Source organism: Eptatretus burgeri, chromosome 4 (assembly GCF_056783735.1).
Source record: "Eptatretus burgeri isolate ZD-2024b chromosome 4, Ebu_testis_v1, whole genome shotgun sequence".
Classification (NCBI taxonomy): domain Eukaryota; kingdom Metazoa; phylum Chordata; class Myxini; order Myxiniformes; family Myxinidae; genus Eptatretus; species Eptatretus burgeri.
In genome coordinates, this window is record NC_140964.1 from 83,288,809 (window position 1) to 83,310,013 (window position 21,205).

A 21,205-nucleotide genomic window follows, 5' to 3' on the forward strand; every position below is an offset into this window, starting at 1 on the left:
CCTTCCCATCCGCTCATGCTCCCTTCCCCTTCCCTCCCATCATGCTCCCTTCCCTTTCCCTCCAGTCATGTTCCCTTCCCCACCCCTCCCCTCATGCTCCCTTCCCCTCCCCCTCCCCTCATGCTGCCTTCCCTTCCTCTCTACCTTCCCTCATGCTTCCTTTCCTTCCCTTCCCCTCCCCTCATGCTTCCTTCCCTTCCCTTCCCCTCCCCTCATGCTTCCTTCCCTTCACTTCTCCTCCCCTCACACTGCCTTCCCTTGCCCTGTACACAGAAAATGCATGGGGTAGACAATATGGTTTTGAATTGTAGACGATCGGAGATGGTGGTGTACAGCTGTCTTGAAGACCTGAAGGGAAGAGTGATATTGAAGAGGATGTAGAAGTTGATTCTACATGTGGGGGTGGGGGGTGGAAGAGGAATGAATGTGTGGAAGTGAGTAGTGATCCTGGATTTAGTTAGTTTCACCAGAAGAGGGTTGATGGTTGACCATGTGAGCCCTGCATAAACCTGGGGAGGGTGGGGGGACAAAGCACAGAAAGAGCAGAAGGTGTAAGACCAGAAAGGACATGGTAGAAGACAGACCACCGATCTCTCTGCAATGACGAAGTGACAAGCCCATAGACTCAACTTCAACACAGGAGATTCCATTAATCTTGAATGCCTTGGTTTTCATGGCGTCAAGCTGAGCAAGATGTGAGGCAGGGGAGCCAGCCCAGAGGGGAGAGCAGGACTCTATCAAGCTGCAGATAAAGACCTTGTAGGTGGATAGTAGTTCAGGTGTGCCAGGGAAGGATTTTGTATGACAGAGGATGTCCAGTTGGCGACTGGCTTTGGAGGCCAACTTTGAAATGGGGTTTGCCCAAGAAAGATTGTGACTGATAGTGAGACGCAGGAGTTCGCATGACTGAATTTCCTCAATAATTTTGTTAAGAAAGTAGATTGGAGGCTTTGCTAACTGGTTCTTTCGGAGAGGGATAGTGAAAGTGTGAGATTTGTCAGGATTTAAGGACATGTTCCATGTGTTTGACCAGCTTGTGTTTTTTTTTCAAAGTCTGAAGAGTGAAAAGAGGCTGCAGCCTGCCTGTTTGAAGGATGAGGGATGGCACGGCAGAGGTAGAGTCATCAGGAAATGGATATTAAAGAGGATTTTCCAGAGAGTCAGCGAGATCATTAATGAAGATCAGGAATAGGACTTTGCTCAGAACGCTGCCTTGTGGCACTCCAACCTTGACAGGGAGAGGAGATGAAAGGATTCTGTTTAGTGCAACAAGTTGGCTATGGGAGTACAGGAAGTCAGTAAGCTATGTGTGGAGTTGGCCTTGGATGCTGTCACATGTTGACCTTGGCCCTCTTTCATTACCCTGCACACGCTAAGCCAAAATTGCAGTTAAGCAATTGGTTTATGTCTGTCTGTAAACATCAGTTTATGATCGACGAACAACTTATTTAAATTTAATGTTCTATTTTGAACACGAATGTGAACTGAATATGAAGAAGACTGGGCTTATTGGCGACCCCTTGCTCGCCTGACGTAAGCCTGTGGGCTTATGTTGGTCCTGAGAGGAGAGAGGAGAGAAGGACTTGGTGTGGTGTGGTGCGGTGCGCCATGTGGGAGAGACGCGAGTGATTGCTTTGTAATGTGATAGAGGAAATCATGAATGCGAATCGGTAACCTAGCTCTGAATGAGTCAAGAGGGAAATCGTTGGATACTCTGTGTGTTCCAAGTCAACGATTAGAAATCGGGACAGAAAGAGAAGATGGTCCAAGTCAGTGTTTGTTTGCTGGCACGTCCAGTGAAAGAACTCCGCAGCTTATCCGCTCGATTCAAGGCACCAGCTCGATCACTCCCAGTGAATCCCGTCCTCGCAGAGGTTTACGATCGCACTCCTCGCAGACTCTGTCTGGCTGTCGGGGTTCTCAGGGCACATACAGGCTTGAGTCCTGGGATGCCTGGGAATTTAAAGGCCTTCAGCAGAGGCATAGCTTAAGAGCCGACCAGCATCCGGTTCAGCTTGTTGTTCCCGGGTCTGCCTTCCCATCGGTGCATTCCTGTTGTCACGCTTGAGCGTGAGTAATGTTGTCATTGATTGAGCCCACGGTCCCTCGGTGCAGGTACTGCACATGACCGAGCAGTACCCAAGCGCTATGATACAGGCTCCACGCAGGACCGAGTGGCACCCAAGCGCTATGATGGGTCTGATTGGAAACATGAGTTTTGTAGCTGTCATATTGGTTTTGTAAAGCGTGCTGCTTGTGCATATGGATGTGCTGTAAAGATGTGTGGAGAAGGAGAGGGATTAAGAGAGATGGGGAGAGAGATAAGAAGAGAGGAGAGCTCGAAAAGGAAGGGTTACAAAAGGAATTTGAACCTGCTTCACAAATGCAATGCATTTCCCATTTCACTGATCGGAAGGGAGAGGTAATCTAATGAAACATAATACTATGTATATATCAAAACTCCAGGGTCCCTTTATGTCTTGCATTTGACTCCCTGGGGTCTTCCAAAATATATAGCGAACTGTGGTGTCTGCCTCCTTTTTACAGCTTGAAAAGCTCCACATTCGCTTTTGAAGTGATGGGAGAACAGGCACAAATAATGTGAATGCAAAATTCCATTTCACAAACAGGATATTTGCCCTCTTTTATTTTTTGTTAGACACATCCAACCTCCGTTGCCCGATGTTGCACCACCATTTTGCGGTGGGTATAAGTATCTCGGAGCTTTGACTCTGAGTGAAACCAAAAGGGCAACACAATTAACCTTTTGAAAGTCCATGAAATAACTTAAATTGATAGATTAACTTACTTGTCCCATCACTAGGGATGGGTACTTTTGCTCGTGGTTTAATAAATCACATTGCAAAGTTATACAAATTATGCACATTAATCCAATTTTTGTAAAAAAATAAATACACGAATGAATAAAATAGCAAAAAAAATTTTTGTAAAACTCCTCAAAATTCAAATGTGAAAAATCTCTAATGAAAAACATTCTGCTCGCTAATAAGAGATGGGTAGAGTGTGGTAAGGTGCAAGATTAGTAAAGACAGCTTAAGCTGCTTGCAGCAAAGGACAAGAAGGCCTTGGCAACAGTATGACCCCAAAATTGTCCCTTAGGAATTGCTTGTTTCGTGCACTTGGTGATCAGCTTGATGGACATGAAGATAATCACCTTCTTCGCCGATCCCAGACAATCGAATACATCCTTAAACACCGCTTGGATTTTGAGCCCTTTGTGGAGGATGACATGCCGTTTGAGCGCCATGGTAATTTGACACCGTTGTTGTTGAAACTGTTGATAATATTGACTCTGCTAGACAGATTGCTTTGAAATATTGCCATAACATATTCAATGTGCATCAACTTCTCCTGTTTTCTCCATCTCTATGCTATTGTGCATTAGTAGCCAATCTTTCCAAGGATGGTACATTTGCTGGGAATGATGCTATTGTGGCATTTGCACGAAACCACCAGCTGACTGTGGTAATCCACCAGTTGGATTCTCCGGTCTGGGAGGTAGGAAATTGATAATTCTCATTTTACTTGTCTTTCGATGCGGTTTGATTTGTTATCAATGTTGGTTGCCTTGTCCCATATATTAGGATTTGCTTGTAGAAATTAGAATGGCACTTGATAGAGCGTGTACCTCCACCAGGCTGAACAGTTTATGTTTTGTATCCCACTGATAGGTCAGATCTGCTGACTTGAACCAAAATCTAATCGGTTTTGTTCTTGTCATCTACCAAACTCATCCACCTAGTTTTGTCATGACCTGTCCAAGTAAAGCATCCAAAACCTTTTTGAGATATCATGCTGCATTTTGTTTTTGGCCCCATCTTTCAATCATGAAGAATCACTGAGAATATTTTTAAAATTATCGTTACTGGATGCAGATCTTTACCAAAATCTAATCAATTCATCCTTGTCACACACCCAACCTGTCCACCAAGTTTCGTCCAAATCCGTCTGTAGCTTTTTGAGATATCCTGCTCACAGACAAACAGGAGTGAAAACATAACCTCTGTCTACCTTTGGTGAAAGACGCAATTAAACATGCCAAAATAACTTTATAAAAAAAAAAGTTGGCCATTGTTTTGTGGTACCCTCATTATATTTCAAATTCCTGCCTCATCTACTACACCAGCAATATCACTATGTCTCCGTAGTTACTATATATATATATATATATATATATATATATATATATATATATATATATATATATATATATATATATATATATATATATATATATGTATAAATAAATATATGTTGTTGCAGGCCGGGTATCGGCTGCGAGCACGACCGCTAGATGGAGCTGCAGAGTCGACTCCACCGAACACCCGGAATCTAGATCGTACCTTTCGGAAAACTCCGACAAGTACGGGTCCCTCACCGGACCGTGAATCGTCAATAATTACACCACGTGGTACAGGGTTATTTGCCAATCTTCAAAATGCCTAAAAATCCACGTGGCGAGTTACTGAGTATTCACACCCTCGACGGCCCTCGTACGAGTCGAGCTGTTAGTGTGCCCAACCCATGCACAACCCGAGCGGATGGTTGCCGAAGTTCCGTCGGTCCAATCTTACATTTACCGTGGCAACAGCCTTTATAATTCACCAGCACGCGTCACGCTAAGCCAATGGAGGAAACACAGTAACGAACTGATACATTTAACACATGGGTTTATTTATTATTGGGGGGAAGGAGGGAAGCACGCAAGAAGGCAGAGTTAACCAAATATAGAGATGCAAGGCAATTTATGTACAAGCACTTATGCAGTTTTACTTGATAGACTGGCACCACAAACACGCACACACTTACACCCAAGAACCGGTGGCCACAGCCTTTATTGAGGCCTCTAGCTCGGAGGGAAAGGCGAGCTGAGGACCAGAGCCTGCCTCGGACCTGTCCACCTCGTGTGGTCTTCGAGCTGGCGGGGTGGCGGGACTCAGACCTTTCGCGTGTGAGGTGAACGCGACAACGACCTGTGTAAGGCGAACGCGATCTCCACTCGTGTCACCCTTTTCTCCTTCCTGCTTCACCGACAGACATGGCGCGCAACCTTTGCGGTTCTGGACGAGGAAGGATCTCTCAAGCTCTCTTGTTCACCGACAGAGACGGCATGCAACCGACTTGCGGTTCTTGACGAGGAGGATCTTCAAGCTCTCTTTGTGGTCCGATCACGCAACACCCTTATTCACCCTGTCTCGGGGGTGGGGGGGGGAACGCATCCGCCCTCCCCGCTCTCCCTCACTGGACGGTTTTGGCACGCAGAATCGTTCGTCGCCCTGTCACTGGCCAAAACTAGCGACAAGTCCGTCAATTGGCCCGGGGGCGTGGTGAAGTCACGCGGACTGCCTTTCTCACCGTCGCAAGGTTTGATTGGCTGAGCGGCGGCCACCCCACCCGTAGCACGCTGATTGGTCGAGGGTTGCCGCGAGGCTCCTTCTTGAACTCCGCCCACCATGGCGTCAGCGTGAGGAAGCGAGGTGAAGGTGAGGATGATGCTGGCGTTGTTGTAGTTTTGCGGATTTAAAAATAAAAGAAAACCCTGACTAAAAGTAACTCACAGCGCATGTACATTTATTCACCCATTAGACACGGGACGGGGACCCTTACTAAAAAAACATAGCGATATAACTGTTCTCTTGGACCTGTATGTTGAGTGCTCACGGCTTCCAGATTCGCAACAATATGTATGTGTGTATATATATATATGTGTGTGTATATATATGTATATATATATATATATATACATATATATATATATATGTATATGTATGTATATATGTATATGTATGTATATATATATATGTATGTATATATATATATATATATATATATATATATATATATATATATATATGTATGTATGTATATATATGTATGTATATATATATATGTATGTATGTATGTATATATATACATATATGTATATATATATATATATAGTTACGGTTGTGGAAATTCACAGAACATCATACAGGTTCCCTAGAGATCAGTTATGTCGATAAGTGTGTGTGTTCAGATTAGATTTCCCCACCGATTTTTTATTTTTTTTTTTTTTATTTATTTATTTATTTATTTTTTATTTTTTAAGGGATTTATTCGTGTAATCTGCCTGTAATCTTTGAGTCAGCCGTTATTCTTTTGCTATCTTTATTTTGGAACAACCACCTTAACCACAACCGCCCAACCACACCACCATCACGATCACAAAACGCCAGCGATGCCACCATTACGCCAACCACAACCACCACCACGTTTCCACCTCAGCATACGGTTTCCAGAAGCCTGGCATTCGTCGAGGGAGAACAGACGACGCCCCCTCCCCCCAACGAATGACAACTCTGCCGGCCAACGCAGGAGACTCCCAACCCTGCGAGTGGATTCTCAACACGTGCAGGAGAAAAACAAGAAGCAATAACGAATGTGGCGCAGTGGCGAGGGAACGGCCCCGATTGAGCAGGAAAACTGCTTCTTCTGGAAGCTTCCCTCGCGCGCTGGGAAAAGGGAGGGGGCGAGGGGGAGGGGCTATAAAAAGCTGAGGAGAATCGCGCTCTCTCTCTCTCTGGATCGCGCGCTAAAGCTCTCTCTCTCTCTCTCTCTCTCTCTCTCTCTCTCTCTCTCTCTCTCTCTCTCTCTCTCTCTCTCTCTCTCTCTCTCTCTCTCTCTCTCTCTCTCTGGATCGCGCGCTAAAGCTCTCTCTCTCTTTCTGGATCGTGCGTGCTAAAGCTCTCTCTCTCTCTCTCCCTCTCTCTCTCTGGGTCTGTCATGACGAGGTCGGAGGCGCCGAGACACCAGCAGAGGTCTGTCCTGACGAGGTCAGAGGTCCGAGAGGCCAGCAGAGGTCGTTGTCGTGACGAGGCGCCGAGACTCCAGCAGAGGTCTGTCGTGACGAGGTCGGAGGCGCCGAGACGCCAGCAGAGGTCTGTCGTGACGAGGTCGGGAGAAGGAGGACAGGGACCCGAGGATTCACCACACGGTCACGTTTTCCTTCCTTCTCTTTCTTTTTTGGGGTTTTTGTATGAGAGATGTGGCGCCGTGTCCTTAAGTTAACATGTTTAAGTAATTGTACATAATAAATAGACCAACGGTTGTAGTTCTTTTTCTTGCTCGTGTCTTGGCCCTACCCCCCATTTATTGCATACGTGCTTGAAGACCTGATTGCATAAATGACTGCATGCCTGCATACGTGTCGAATTTGTAATAAATTTCATTGTGTGAATGTTGACCTGCTTGTTGCGTCCTCTTCCCTCAATTGAACTGCCATAGTTAAGTTCGGAATATTAGCTGGCTTTTTAATAGCCGATAATAGAATCGGATCCGGTGGGGCTTGGCGATATACACCGCTTGGCAAATCTCAAACGGAGCGAGCTGCTTAGCGGCTCGTTTCGAAGCAGGTCCCGTCGAGGTGTAAATCCCCGGCATTCTGTCTGCGCGCATAATTAGGTAAATCGACAATTCGGCGATCGGACCCTGTCGTGTGCGGACAGAATAGTTGGCTGATTTTCGGTGTGATTAAAGATACACCCATAGCTGGATTTCGGCGTTGATCCGAAAGCTGCGACTAGGTTTGCCCGTTCGGTGGGCGAGAGCGGCCGCCATTGGCTAGAAGCGGTTGCTCGCACGCCGACGGGCAGGAAACCACAACAATATATGTATATATATATATATATATATATATATATATATATATATATATATATATATATATATATATATATATATATATATATATATATATATATATATATATATATATATATATACCAGTAGATAGATTCATAAATTATATGTATTGGGGAAAATATGCATGCTGCATGCACTACAGAGATTGATTACCTTTTCAACGGCAATATCTCCAAGATGGAATTATGGGTCGTGTTATGTTGCCCAAATGCAAGATTGACCTCAGCATTCCCATCTAATTATAGCTCGTGATGCTGGAAACCCAACTTGTTCAAATCTCGTCAACCATGTATATAACGTTTATTGTCTGCTAATGTCATGGTCTTACATAAGTATGTATGAGCCCCTCTATTAAACCAGCCACACTCTGAAGGAATTGATCTTTGAATCCCAGGTGATTTTTCAAGAATAATTAACACATTCACATGATTTTGTGAAGCTGAGCCAACACTGGTTCAATTTTCAGATGAATTTCAAAAGCATTGACATGATCTCCTTAAGTTTAAAAGTCTTTTGTTTAAATCTACACTTAAAAATAGACTTTGCTTCCTTCCTTTTTATCATTTGAGAAGCTGACTTCTCTACTAAATCATCAAACTTTGGCCTTATTACCTCCACCACCGAAGGTGGACGGAGGTTATATTTTCACGTTTGTCTGTCTGTCTGTAAGCAGAATATCTCAAAAAGTTTTCGACAAAATTTTGTGGACAGGTTGGGTGTGTGACAAGGATGCATTGATTAGATTTTGGTGAAGATCGGGATACGATAATTTTTTTCAGTGATTCTTCACCATTGAGAGATGGGGCCAATATATAAATATAGCATGATATCTCAAAAAGTTATGGATGGATTCGGACGAAATTTGGTGGATACGTTGGGTGTGTGACAAGGAAGAAGTGATTAGATTTTGGTGAAGGTAGGGATCTGGATACTATAATTTTTGAAATGCCATATTTTCTGGTGCACGAACCGCACTTTTTATCAGTGGAAAAAAGTTAAAAGTCGGGGGTGTGGTTAATACACAGGCATAGAAAAAACTCGGTATTATAAACAATCAATTTGCCACTGCTGAATTTCAATTGTATTCCAATTGTCATTGATATACCAGTAGATCTATGTTGTACATATCGAGGAACTTTTAGAACTTTCATAATTAAGTAAAAGTCAGGTCAGGTATGTGAGCATGTGCCAGAACAGCGCGTCGCTGCGTCCACGTTCCGCCGGTACTCCAGGGGCCTCCATCTGGCCATCCCCCAAGCAGATGCCAGGCCCATCCCCATCTCCTTGAGATGATGGTCAACCTGCTGCAACCACGAGGCACGTGGTCGGCCCACTGGCCTCCTCCACTCATGAGACTCCCTCGCTGAGAGAATCTGGTGAGCAGGATCAGCGTCAGTAAAACGAGCCACATGTCCATACAGCCGCAACTGACGCTCACGGACTATGCAGGTAACAAATCTCATCCGAGTCTCTCTCAGCAACCGCTCGTTGGACACAAAATCCGACCAGCGATAGCCAAGGATTCTCCGAAGAGACCTGGTACCAAAGGAATTAAGTCTCCGTCTCAGATCCTTGGTCAGAGTCCAAGTCTCGCATCCATAGGGCAAGACTGGAAGTACCAAGGACCTGAAGACTCGGACTTTCATCCTCCCGCACAGGTACCGGCAGCGCCATACCCCATGATCCAGTGAATCCATGCCTCCCCAGGCCCGACCCAGACGTCTATTGACCTCTGACTCGCAGCCAGCAGAGACATGAATATCACTGCCAAGGTAAGTGAATCTCTCCATGACCTCAACATCCTCACCACAAACAGACACAGACAGGACAGCAGCATCCAAGATGTCACCGAAAGCCTGGATCTTAGTTTTGACCCAAGAAACCCGTAATCCCAGCGGCTCCGACTCCTCATTCAGCACCTCGAGGGCCCCCAAAAGGATATCTAAAGTCTCCGCAAAGATGACTGCATCATCTGCAAAATCAAGGTCCGAGATCTTGACATTCCCAAACGATGCACCGCAGCTTGATCTCTCCGACATCCTCCCTAAATCCAGTCCATACAAGTGCTGAAAAGTGTGGGGGCCAGTACACACCCCTGACAAACTCCATTAACAACTGGAAATAAGTCAGAGATGGTACCACCACACTTCACAGCACTCTCAGTACCAGAGTAGAGTTCAGACATCAGATCGATCAGTTTTGGTGGCACCCCACGAAGACCGAGAATCCTCCAGAGGGCATCCCGATTCACTGAATCGAATGCTTTACAGAGATCAACATAGGCTGCACGCAGCCCCTGCCGAAACTCTCGCCTGCGTTCGGTGAGGACACGAAGAGCAAGGATACGGTCAATCGTTGACCTCTTTGGTGTAAAGCCTGACTGCTCTGGATGCTGGTGCTCAGGCAGATGGTGGCGAACCCTATCAAGAATTATCCGAGCCAAGACCTTGCCCGGCACTGAGAGCAGCGTCATCCCTCAGTAGTTGTTGCAGTCTTGGCGATCACCCTTCCCTTTCCAGAGAGGAACAACAAGGCCCCTCTTCCAATCAATTGGGATGATGCCTGTGTTCCAGGCAGAGCACAAAACTGCATGCAACGACATGAGTGCAGCATTTCCACCAGCATTGAGAAGTTCAGCATGGATGCCACAGATCCCTGGAGCTTTGCCCCGTTTCAACCGGTTCACCGCAGCCCGTGTTTCCACAAGCGAAGGTGGACCACAGTTGATTTGAGAGTCAGCAACAGGGATTGTAACACCCTTGACGTCCAACTCGACAGCTGGGGGATCAGCCTGGTACAACCGCTCAAAGTAGCCGGCCCAGCAGGCCTTCACTTCAGACTCCTCTGTCAAGAGCCTACCACTCTCTGCTCTAACTGCAGTGCTCCGAGGGATGGGCTTGGATGAATGCAATGCGCGAATTCCCCTGTAAGCGGGACGAGAATCACCTGTCCACAGGTGATGCTCTACCCCCTCACAGATTCCTCGCACATAGGCCTCCTTGTCCACCCTCAGTGCACGTACAGTTTTACGCCTCAGCTCCCTGAACAGCTCAGCTCTGCCATTCGGCCTGGCCCTGCGACTCTGGTCAATGGTATGCAGTGTCCCTTGAGAGACAAAATTCTTCTTTGCCCTGCGGTGAGTTCCAAGACATCCACCGGCAACATCAAGGATGGTGGTCTTGAAGGCACTCCACAACTCTTCAGGACACCCCCAAAGCACCCAGACCCCCCAAGTGTCCACTCAGCCTGTTCGCAAACTCCTCAGCTACTCTCTCATCCCTGAGCTTGCCAACATCCAGCCTAGGCTGGGATGGTACCATTCTCCAGGATTTAAGGTGCAGATTTAGAGTTGCTACAACAAGCCTGTGGTCAGTATTGAGGAACTGAGCATTCTGGTAGACCCTGCAGTTCTGGATCATCCTCCAACAACCGTCAATGAGGACATGGTCAATCTCCTTTGCCGCACCGCCAGCGTTGGAATACCAAGTCCAGCGATGAGCTTGTGGGCGCTGAAACCATGAACCAGCCACCCTAAGTCCATTACTTCTTGCAAAGTCAAGGAACTTAGTGCTATTCTGGTTCATAGTTCCTGACCCATGGGGACCATCACATGTCTCATAACCATCCCTATCAGTTCCAGTCAATGCATTGAAATCCCCCAAGACTAGAAGTGTATCTCGTCTGGGGCACTGATCAACCACAGACTCGAGCGTGGCGTAGAATGCATCCTTCACGGTGATATCACTTGCCTCAGTCGGAGCATAAACAGAGACCAGGGAAATGACACCTAAGGAGTGACGAATCCTTAATCTCATAATACGCTCGTTGACCGGTGTTTCCTCAATTATCATTGGGGTCAGCTTATTGGACACAGCTGTGGTGTACTGGGCCTGCGGGGGCAGGGCGTGATGCGGGGAGCGTGGTGGAGGCGTGGAGGAGTGGTTTTGGAGTGGTCACGTGCTTGCACGGGATATAGGAGTGCGCGCCGCCTGAGGCGTGGTTGTAGCTGTGGTGGTCTGTGGAGCCTGTAGGTCATGTGGCTGTAGAGTGCATCGAGTACGTAATAAAGTGGAGTTACGGGCAACATACGCTCACACTCTCGCTCGTGGCAATAAAGCAGGGTTGTGCTATCCCCTGGCTCGTGTCTGCCTTGGTGCACCTCTACCAGACACTACATTTGGCGACAAGTCTGTTCGGATCGGCGTGTGCAGAGTGGTTAGGTTATTGGATCGCAGCAGCGAGTAACTCAGCGCATCTCGCGCGGTTCGAGGTCTATACCGGGCGAGGGTCCCGGAGGAGCGCATCGCAAGTTTCGCGCGCCGCACGCACAGGCTTCGGGGCCAGGCGTCTCGCCGTCACGGACGGCTCGAGAATGGCAGAAGGTCGGGGCACGGCGCACGGACGTGTGCCCATCTTCATCGGAGATGACTTCGAATTGTTTTCTGAACAGTTGGGCTGCTATTTCCACGCGAATTCTGTAGACGATGAAAGCAAACGCAAATCGATCTTGCTCGCCTCGCTATCAACGGAACATGGCGTCGCACAAGCTCTGAGGAATGTCCGGGGTCTCGATGGTCGGTGCACAGCGGATGATTCGGAGGTCAGCGCGATGTTCCAGGCGTGCACAGCTGCACGCACGGTCTTTGGCACGGGTCGTGGCCGAGCGTTGCAATGCAGTCAATCAGACGGCGGTCTGAGCACTCGGGGACGTCTACGGTGTGTGTGCTGAGTCATTGCCCATCATAACGGTCATGGATGGCGGTGTGCGAAGCGACCCTTACGTCCCGGGTCGAGACCTACTGCCGGTACGGTGTTCGGTGCATGGCGTACACTTTGACGCCCCGGGTCGAGTCTTGCAGCCTGGGTATAGGGATCCCGGAGCGGGAGATGCTGCCGATGTTGAACCTGTCTTCAATTGGTCCGGAGGTGACAAGATCAATGACATTGGAGGTTGAGATGATCGGGGCACTGATGCTGCCAATGTTGAACCTGGTTTCAATTGGTCCGACGGTGACAGGACCAATGCCAGTGGAGGTCGAGATGATCGGGGCACTGATCGGGTGTCGAGTTGAGTCCGCTCGTGCTACCCTCGCATGGCACACGTGTGCCGGTGAAGCGCTGCCGGCGGTTGGCGGGTCACACGTCTTGGTTGCCCAGCAGGGTCAGCGGGTTGCGCTCCCGTGGTTTGTGGTGCGAGGGGAGGGGCTCGCAGTTCCTGTTTCGGAGTTCGTACCTCCAGGTGCACCTGTACCTCCTTCGGGGCACGTACCTCCGTGTGGGCCCGGGCCTCCCTCGAGAAGCGAGGGCGAGGTTCCGGCGACGGGGGCCGCGACGATGCAGCGTGGGCTGCCGTTCATTGCTTCCTGCGACGATGATGTACGGTTCTGGAGCAACGGGAGCCATGCCAGCTGCGAGGAGCTCTCGCGCTTCGGCTGCGCTCATGATACAATGCGCGCCCGTGTCGTTCAGGCGATTTCAGCGGGGAATTGGAGCGAGCCGGTCGCGTTCAAGAAGTTCGTGGATCGCGACCGTCGACGACAAGCAGGTCATCGCAACGTCGCGACGACGACCGAGAGACGGACACGTGATGTGATTCATGGGTTGCTGTTCGTTGCGTATTTGATTTTCATTGCTCAAGTGATGCAGTTTAGCGTTGTTAAAATAAATGCCGACAGTTCGTATGTGAGCATATGTTTGGCTAGGATCAATCGATGGGATGTTCGATATGACCGATGTTATATGAAGGCCTTGGGGGCGATCGTCGCAAATAAAGAGGTCTTTCTGGTCTCCAGCTGTGAGGGCAGTCCACGGGTCGTTACCCTGTCATGTGTGGGGATTATATTGGGAGAACGTGCTGTACGAAAAGGGGAGTTTGCATCTGCGCAGACGATGTTCTTGTTGCTTTATGGCATGACTGGATGTGATGTGTGGTTTTGTATGGGGTTGCTGGGATTGCAGCTGACTAATTGCCGGTTCGACTTGCGTGTGGGTCTCAGAGATCGACTCAGAGCCGGGGCTGGTTCGCTGTTCAGTGTTACCCCCACCTCTGGTTTTGGCAAGGTCAGACGTGCCTGCCGCCCTGGGGCGGAACTCTCTGTTCTCGCCAAAGCCGTTCGGACGTGCGTTGGGATCTCGGCTGATTGTGATGCGTGGGTTTGTTATGGGACTGATGGTGCGCCCAGCCGACGGCGCTGTTCAGTGTCACCGCCCAAGGTCAGACGGGTTTGGCGCTGGGCGGCACGAACCTCTGTACTCGCCAAGGTCGGCTGCGCTGGCGCCACGGGGCTTCCAGACAACGAGCTTCTGGGCTCGGAATGTTTATCTGATTCGGGTCTGTCTGGGGGAGATGTGCCGCCTTGTTGGCCGGGGGCGTTTGATGGTGCCGGGGGAGGTTTGCTCGGGAGGTCGTCGCGACCTCGCCAGAGGGCGTGTAAGCATGAGCCGCCTGGGGGCGTTTCTGCTGCGTAGTGATGCTGTACTTCCCGCCTTGCTTCTTGATATCTGTAACGCGGTCAGGGTTTTTGTGGGTTCGTCGTGCAACTCAGTCTTCGGAACCTGTCCATTGCAGTTCAACTCGCTCGCATCGACACATTATATAGTGTGATGTGCCTGTGTTCTTTTTGGTTATTATCGTTTTTGTGCCTCTCTGCTTTTATATCATGGTATTCTGTGCCGATTATGCTTATTATTATGATGGTCATTTTATAATCATAGTTTTAGGAGGGAGGAGTGTGGTGTACTGGGCCTGCGGGGGCAGGGCGGGGAGCGTGGTGGAGGCGTGGAGGAGTGGTTTTGGAGTGGTCACGTGCTTGCACGGGATATAGGAGTGCGCGCCGCCTGAGGCGTGGTTGTAGCTGTGGTGGTCTGTGGAGCCTGTAGGTCGTGTGGCTGTAGAGTGCATCGAGTACGTAATAAAGTGGAGTTACGGGCAACGTACACTCACACTCTCGCTCGTGGCAATAAAGCAGGGTTGTGCTATCCCCTGGCTCGTGTCTGCCTTGGCACACCTCTACCACGACACTACAACAGCCACAGCAACTCCTTGGGTATGACAACCATCAGAGCGACCAGACCAATAGTAGGTGTAACCACCCACCATTATCTCGCCGCAATCCGGTCTCCGAACCTCAGAGAGAGCTGCAATCCCGATGTCCAATCGCTTGAGCTCAGATGACAACAGAGACAGGTGATCATCCTCTCTTAGGGATAGGACATTCCAGGCACCCACCCGAAGGGACCGCCTCAGCTTAACCCAAGGAGACAGCCGTCTGGTGGACGACATCTCAGCACCACTCCGACACACTCTCCCGCAATCTGACCCAGGGATGTTACCCCGTGGTTTCCCTCCTATCATAAAAGATTGGGGGTCCCGAAGGCTTTGCCCCAATCCCGTCATCCGGTGAGCTGCCCTGCGAAGGGAAGCTGCACAGGAGGTACCCCCACGGAGTGGGTTTTCAGATTTTTTTGTGGAATGAAGGGTTTTACGGTGGCCGGAGTGCAAATCCTGCCACCAACCTCCTCATAAAAAAGTAACCCAACTGCAGGAGGACGTCCGCAGACACAGTTGGGCACAAGATATGGATGGCCGGCCATTGGCTCACAAGGAGCTCCTCCGCCCTTTGACAGGTTTTGTTTTTAATCCTGCTGGGTGTCCATATCCAAACACCCTCCTCACCAGAAAACCTGGTGGGGGAGACGGTTTAGTCGCCGACAATCCGACCATGGAACAGGTTAGTACATGTTTACATGGTACCTGTAGCAGGTCACAGATCTAACCTGACCTGACCTGACATACAAGTAAAGTAAAAGTATGCAAGTCAAATTCATCTCAGTTGCACATTTTTGCCCGTTGAGTCATGCACGATAATCCCGACATATAGGGCTGCCATCACGACTCTTGTGGACCGGGAGCCCGCGGGACTTAGCTCAACCGAAGGGGGAACAATTGCCATCCTCATGGTAAGATGCCAGATGATATTCTCACCTCAGAACTCTGCGTCTGCCGGGACACTGCTGCTGGGTTGACATTCTGTGGTCAATATCCATATCACATAATCGGCGCTAGCTCAACCTGGCAGCGGAACGCCCCAAGTAGGTTTTTGATATTATTCGTATAGCTTGTAACATGGTATAAACAATGACAGACGATTTCGCCGCTGGAATACCGGTGATAGATGCTAATTAGATGCCGCGAAAATCACGCAAGCTCAACCGAACAGTGGAATGGCTAAAATTAACGCAGAATGCTAGTAAGGGGTCCCCTGACTACAAAAGGAGCACTGTCAGACACCTTTGTCGTTGGGCCCCCCAGGACAGACGCTCCCTAATTTTGGACCCTTTGGTTGCGCGAGCTCAACCGAACAGCGGAACGGCTAAAACCAACGCAGAATGGTAGTACCAGGTTCCCTGAGTACAAAAGGAGCATTGACAGACAACTTGGTCGCTGGGCCCCCAGGACAGACGCTCCCTAGTTCGGGAGGCACAAGGCACAACAATCTTTGCAGGCACAAGAGAGACACATAAAGGACGATCTCATTCACACGGTAAGCGACCCATCACGCCCGGTTTTTCGACACCTATGGCTCGATGCTCACACCCACGACCCTGAATACATCGATGATCAGTCGGTCCAACAGTCACTGGATGGATCGAAATAAAATCAAAATGTAATGGTAACCGGTACTCACCACTGACTCGTCCAGTCGATCTGATCCTGACTGATCCATGTCAGTTACAGTGTTAGTCCGATCGCCGTCTTGTGGGAGAAGCACGAATAAACCTGGGTCCAATTCCGCATGATGACTCCGTTCTGTGTCTTGCGAATCGTCGGCACGAGAAGTATCCATTACTTCATGCAACAGGATTAACTTTTCGGTTCGCGAGTTGCATGTAGACTAGCACTATGCTTCGGCAACGACATGATATATGCCTTGGCCCTACTATATACGTGGCGAATGCTATGGCGAATTGACGATTTACGAGTCAGACCGAATCCAATTCCGACGGCTCATAGACGATTTACGAGTCAGACCGGAAACCAGAAGTGGAAAAGGAAACCGACATGTCAAGTATTTGTATGCTGATCTGGTACCCGACTCCACGAGCGAAGTCGGGTGCCAGATCATTTGTGTGCTTTGGACGCGATTTTCGCTGATTTATAGTTTTACAATCACTCCAAACATGTTTTACACACACAGTAGACTGCTCCCTGGTGGGGAGAAGAGAAAATTTAGCTGAAAACAATTTTTTTTTCATAGTTTATTTCAATTTCGTTTTCCATTTCCGGTTTCCGGTCTGACTCTTAAATCATCTTCGGTTCTGACTACATCCCTGGATGACCTATTGGTCGCCTCGTGGTGATTCCATGACATCACTTCGATTGACCAATCGCAGACACAGTTGTCTAAAAACAGATGGAGAAAACTCGTCGTATGACCGAATTCAACAGAGTACTTCAGGTCGCCTGCGGGCGACCTAATGAGGGGACCTGGTACTACCATTCTGAGTTGGTTTTAGCCGTTCCGCTGTTCGGTTGAGCTAGCACAACCAAAGGGTCCCGAATTAGGGAGTGTCTGTCCTGGGGGTCCCAGCGACAAAGTTGTCTGTCAGTGCTCCTTTTTTACTCGAGGGACCTGGTACTACCATTCTGCGTTGGTTTTAGCAGTTCCGCTGTTAGGTTGAGCTAGCGCAACCAAAGGGTCCCGAATTAGGGATCGTCTGTCCTGGGGGGCCCAGCGACAAAGTTGTCTGACGGTGCTCCTTTTGTACTCAGGGGACCCCTTACTAGCATTCTGCGTTGGTTTTAGCCGTTCCACTGTTCGGTTGAGCTGGCGTGATTTTCGCGGTATCTAATTGGCGTCTGTCACCGGTATTCCAGCGGCAAAATCGTCTGTCATTGTTTATACCGTGTTACAAGCTATACGAATAATATCAGAAACCTACTTGGGGCCATTCCGCTGCCGAGTTGAGCTAGCGCCGATTATGCGATACGGATATTGACCACAGAATGTCAACCCAGCAGCAGTGTCCCAGCAGACGCAGAGTTCTGAGGTGAGAATATCATCTGGCATCTTACCATGAGGACGGCAATTGTTCGCCTCTTCGGTTGAGCTAAGCCCCGCAGGCTCCCGGTCTATTGGGCCCTGGATACAGGAATGTTCCCAATGGGGTGGTCTCAGCTAAGCATGCATGGAGTACACGTATGTCTACACGTATCAGTTGATCGGTCGGTTGGCCCCTTTGCCTTCTGTCATTGCGTTCTTGTCAATTCTGATTGATTGACAAACAGGAGTGAGGAATAATTGACGGGAAAACTCACCTGGTCTCTCATCAAAAGAAGAATTATGGTTGGCTTCGTGGCCAGCCCGTCGTGGGCCTTACTGGTTCAGGCTCTCAGGATTACACACCAGCCATTACGGAACTCGACGATCAAGTAATTGGACATTGATTTTTACCCCCAAAAGGTTTGACAGAATTACAAAAGACTTAAATGTTTCAATATTTTTCTGCTTCGTTTGAATTTCAAACTTTTAATTTTGTGCTACTTAAAGTAAATCTACAAAGGTACTAAGACCCAATCATCCAGATCAGAAAATAAATAACCAAATTTTTAATGTTTACTATACAGGGTGAGTCAAAAGTGGCGCCCGATTTCTGTTTTTTTGGCTGTCGGATTCTTTCTGGGAAGTCGTGTTAATAATTTTGTCTTGCAGATTATTCATTTTCGTAATTTATTTATTTTTGATTTTGTTTTGCAGGTTATTGCTGCGAGTTTGGAAAGTTACTGAATTTGCACCAAATTGAGCGTAATGGCACAATTAACAGACACAATTGTGTCTACTGGGCTGCGAATAACCCAAGAGTGACAGTTGAGAAGGAGGTAAATTTACCTGGAGTGACAGTTTGGGCAGCCATATCTCCATTAGGGATAATTGGACCCTTTTTAGGTCATCTCTAACGAGATGACGTAATAAGACCAGTCTCGATGTCCGTACGTCCCTATTTTTTTTTCTTTGATTTTCTTGATATTTGGTATGTGGGTAGATGTCGATAAGGGATGCACGACGGTATGACCATTGACCCGATTGAAGGTCAAGGTCAACGTCAAGGTCACTCCAAAGTTGCGAAATCGTCCATTTTCAAAATCTATCTCCTCCACCATTTATGATCTGATCTTCGAAATTCCTTCGGATTCTGATAATCTGGAACAATATCTAAATTTCGTCGGGCCGGTTTTTTTTTTTTAATTCGTCCTGGTTATCGAGTCACGTGTCTTCAAATTTGGAAAAATCGTCTGTGATGCTGTCAAAAAATAATTTGCCCGATCTTGATGAAACTTGGTATGTAGGTAGGGGTCGATGAGTGATGCACAACAGTATGACTTTTGACACGATTGAAGGTCAAGGTCAAGGTCAAGGTCAAGGCCACTCTAAAGTTGCAAAATCGTCCTTTTTCAAAATCTATCTTCTCCGCCGTTTGTGATCCGATCTTCGAAATTTCTTCAGATTCTGATAATATGAAATGCTATCTAAAATTGTTTGGGCCGGTTTTTTTAATTCGTCCTGGTTATCGAGTCACGTGTCTTCAAAGTTGGAAAAATCGTCTGTGATACGGTCAAAAAAATTTCGCCCGATCTTGATGAAACTTGGTATGTAGGTAGGGGGTCGATGAGTGATGCACGACGGTATGACTTTAGACCTGATTGAAGGTCAATGTCAATGTCACCGATGCTGTAAACTTGTGAAATCATCCATTGTCAAGATATCATCTGCCATTTATGACTCAGAAATGCGGTTTGATTTCTGGGGTCCGGTTTCTATCCTTTTGAAGACGCATTGATCATAAATGTTTCAAAATCTATCTCCGGATAACTCAGAAATGCAGTTTGATTTCTGAGGTTTTCTATCCTTTTTACTCCCGAGTTTTCGTCTGTATGTTGAAACAAAAGACAAGACGACATCGAAGCCATTCTAAGCCGATCAGAGATCCACATCTACAGAGCTTCAGAGATGAGCGTCACCCCCAACCGGGAATAATTTTTCTTTGATGGCTCTGTCACTGCAGATATTTATCTGGATATGCTACAAACCTTGTTTTGGCCCAGGGTACAAGATCAGGACTGTTATTTCCAGCATGATGGAGCTCCACCTCATTATGGACGTTATGTTCGTCAGTGGCTTGATTAAAACTTTCCCAGAAAGTGGATCGGCAGCCGCGGTCCGATCGAGTGGCCGGCACGCTCCCCAGACCTTACACCTCCAGATTTCTTTCTTTGGGGGCTCATGAAAGACCTTGTTTATCGTGAAAAGCCTCGTACCATTCAGGAATTGATGGCTCAAATTACTGCAAAGTTTGAGGGAATTGATATCGAACTCTGCAGACGTGTGTGCCGCTCTGTGCCTGCTCGGCTACAATTGTGCATCGATCACGAGGGAGGGCACTTTTAAAATAGCAAGTAAAACAGCTTGGTACAGTTCCGTAATAATTTTTTCTTGAATAAATGGTTAGATAAACATGTCATTCATTTATTTCTACCTTCTTGTACACTGGAATACAAATGGCAAACAAACAATCAACTGACAGAAATTTGGCGCTACTTCTGACTCACCCTGTATATACAGTATATATTTTTTGAGGGTGAAAAGGTGAAAAACAGGGATGCCGTTAATACACCGGAATATACGGTGATTATTCACCGTTGAGATGATATATCGCACGGTATCTCAAAATGTTGTGGACGGATTATGACAAAACTTGGTGGATAAGTTGTAGGTGATGAGAACAAGTCAACTATAATTTGGTTCATGTCCTGACCTAGATCCGGCCCATCAGTGGGATACAAAACGTAAACTGTTCAGCCTGGCGAAGGTACCTGCTCAACTGAGTATCGTTCTCATTTGTCAATGGCTTTTGAAAAATCCTTGTTTTATCCAACTGTGGCCCCACTGTGTCAGCACATTACCATATTGCCTTTTCCCTCTTGCTTTTCCATGAGCCTAGATTTTTGTATACAAAAAAAATCACCAGGAAATCAGTCACAGTGGATAACTTCCTGCTCAGCAATTAATATGTAATGATATTCGGGTGAAATAAGTTATTTTCTGGTAAATCGCATGCGATTTTGAAGCAAACCCAAGGTGGACGGCTCTTGGGTGAGGCATGATCAACATTGAGCTGAATTGCCTGGGATTCTCTTGGGTGAATCAGTTCTTTATGTGGTTATCAAAATCCTTGTATCATTGTAAAAATGAAAATTAACTTTTGACCAGGTGAAAGGCTTGGAGAAGGTTGGAGTGAGACAACTGCACATTGCATACCATCATGGTGATCACTACGACAGTGTTCGACATCTCAGCGATGTGACTAGCCAGCCAACAAGCATCTGCCTGCAGGTAACAGAAGTTATGGATGTGCATGTGTTCATGTAAAGGAAAAATTGGAGTCTCCGTTTAAATTCCAGATACGTCAATTCTTGCCAACTTCTCAAAAAGTTGTACATTTCGTA

At 47.6% G+C, this 21,205-nt stretch overlaps 1 protein-coding gene across 3 annotated transcripts in view; it reads left to right on the top strand.

The window, feature by feature from the left end:
• OTUD3 (OTU deubiquitinase 3) overlaps window positions 1-21,205 on the top strand; it is a 62,954-nt gene that overhangs the window by 20,661 nt on the left and 21,088 nt on the right. The window contains exons 1-4 of one of the 3 annotated variants that reach the window (XM_085879086.1): window positions 149-1,115; window positions 3,121-3,269; window positions 3,407-3,519; window positions 20,970-21,092. In XM_085879086.1, the coding sequence (XP_085735212.1) occupies window positions 1,102-1,115; window positions 3,121-3,269; window positions 3,407-3,519; window positions 20,970-21,092 (399 nt within the window). In that variant the 5' untranslated portion in view covers window positions 149-1,101. Of the gene's footprint in view, window positions 1-148; window positions 1,116-3,120; window positions 3,270-3,406; window positions 3,520-20,969; window positions 21,093-21,205 lie in introns of those variants that run through there. The other 2 variants (XM_085879084.1, XM_085879085.1) reach the window with 2 other exon arrangements.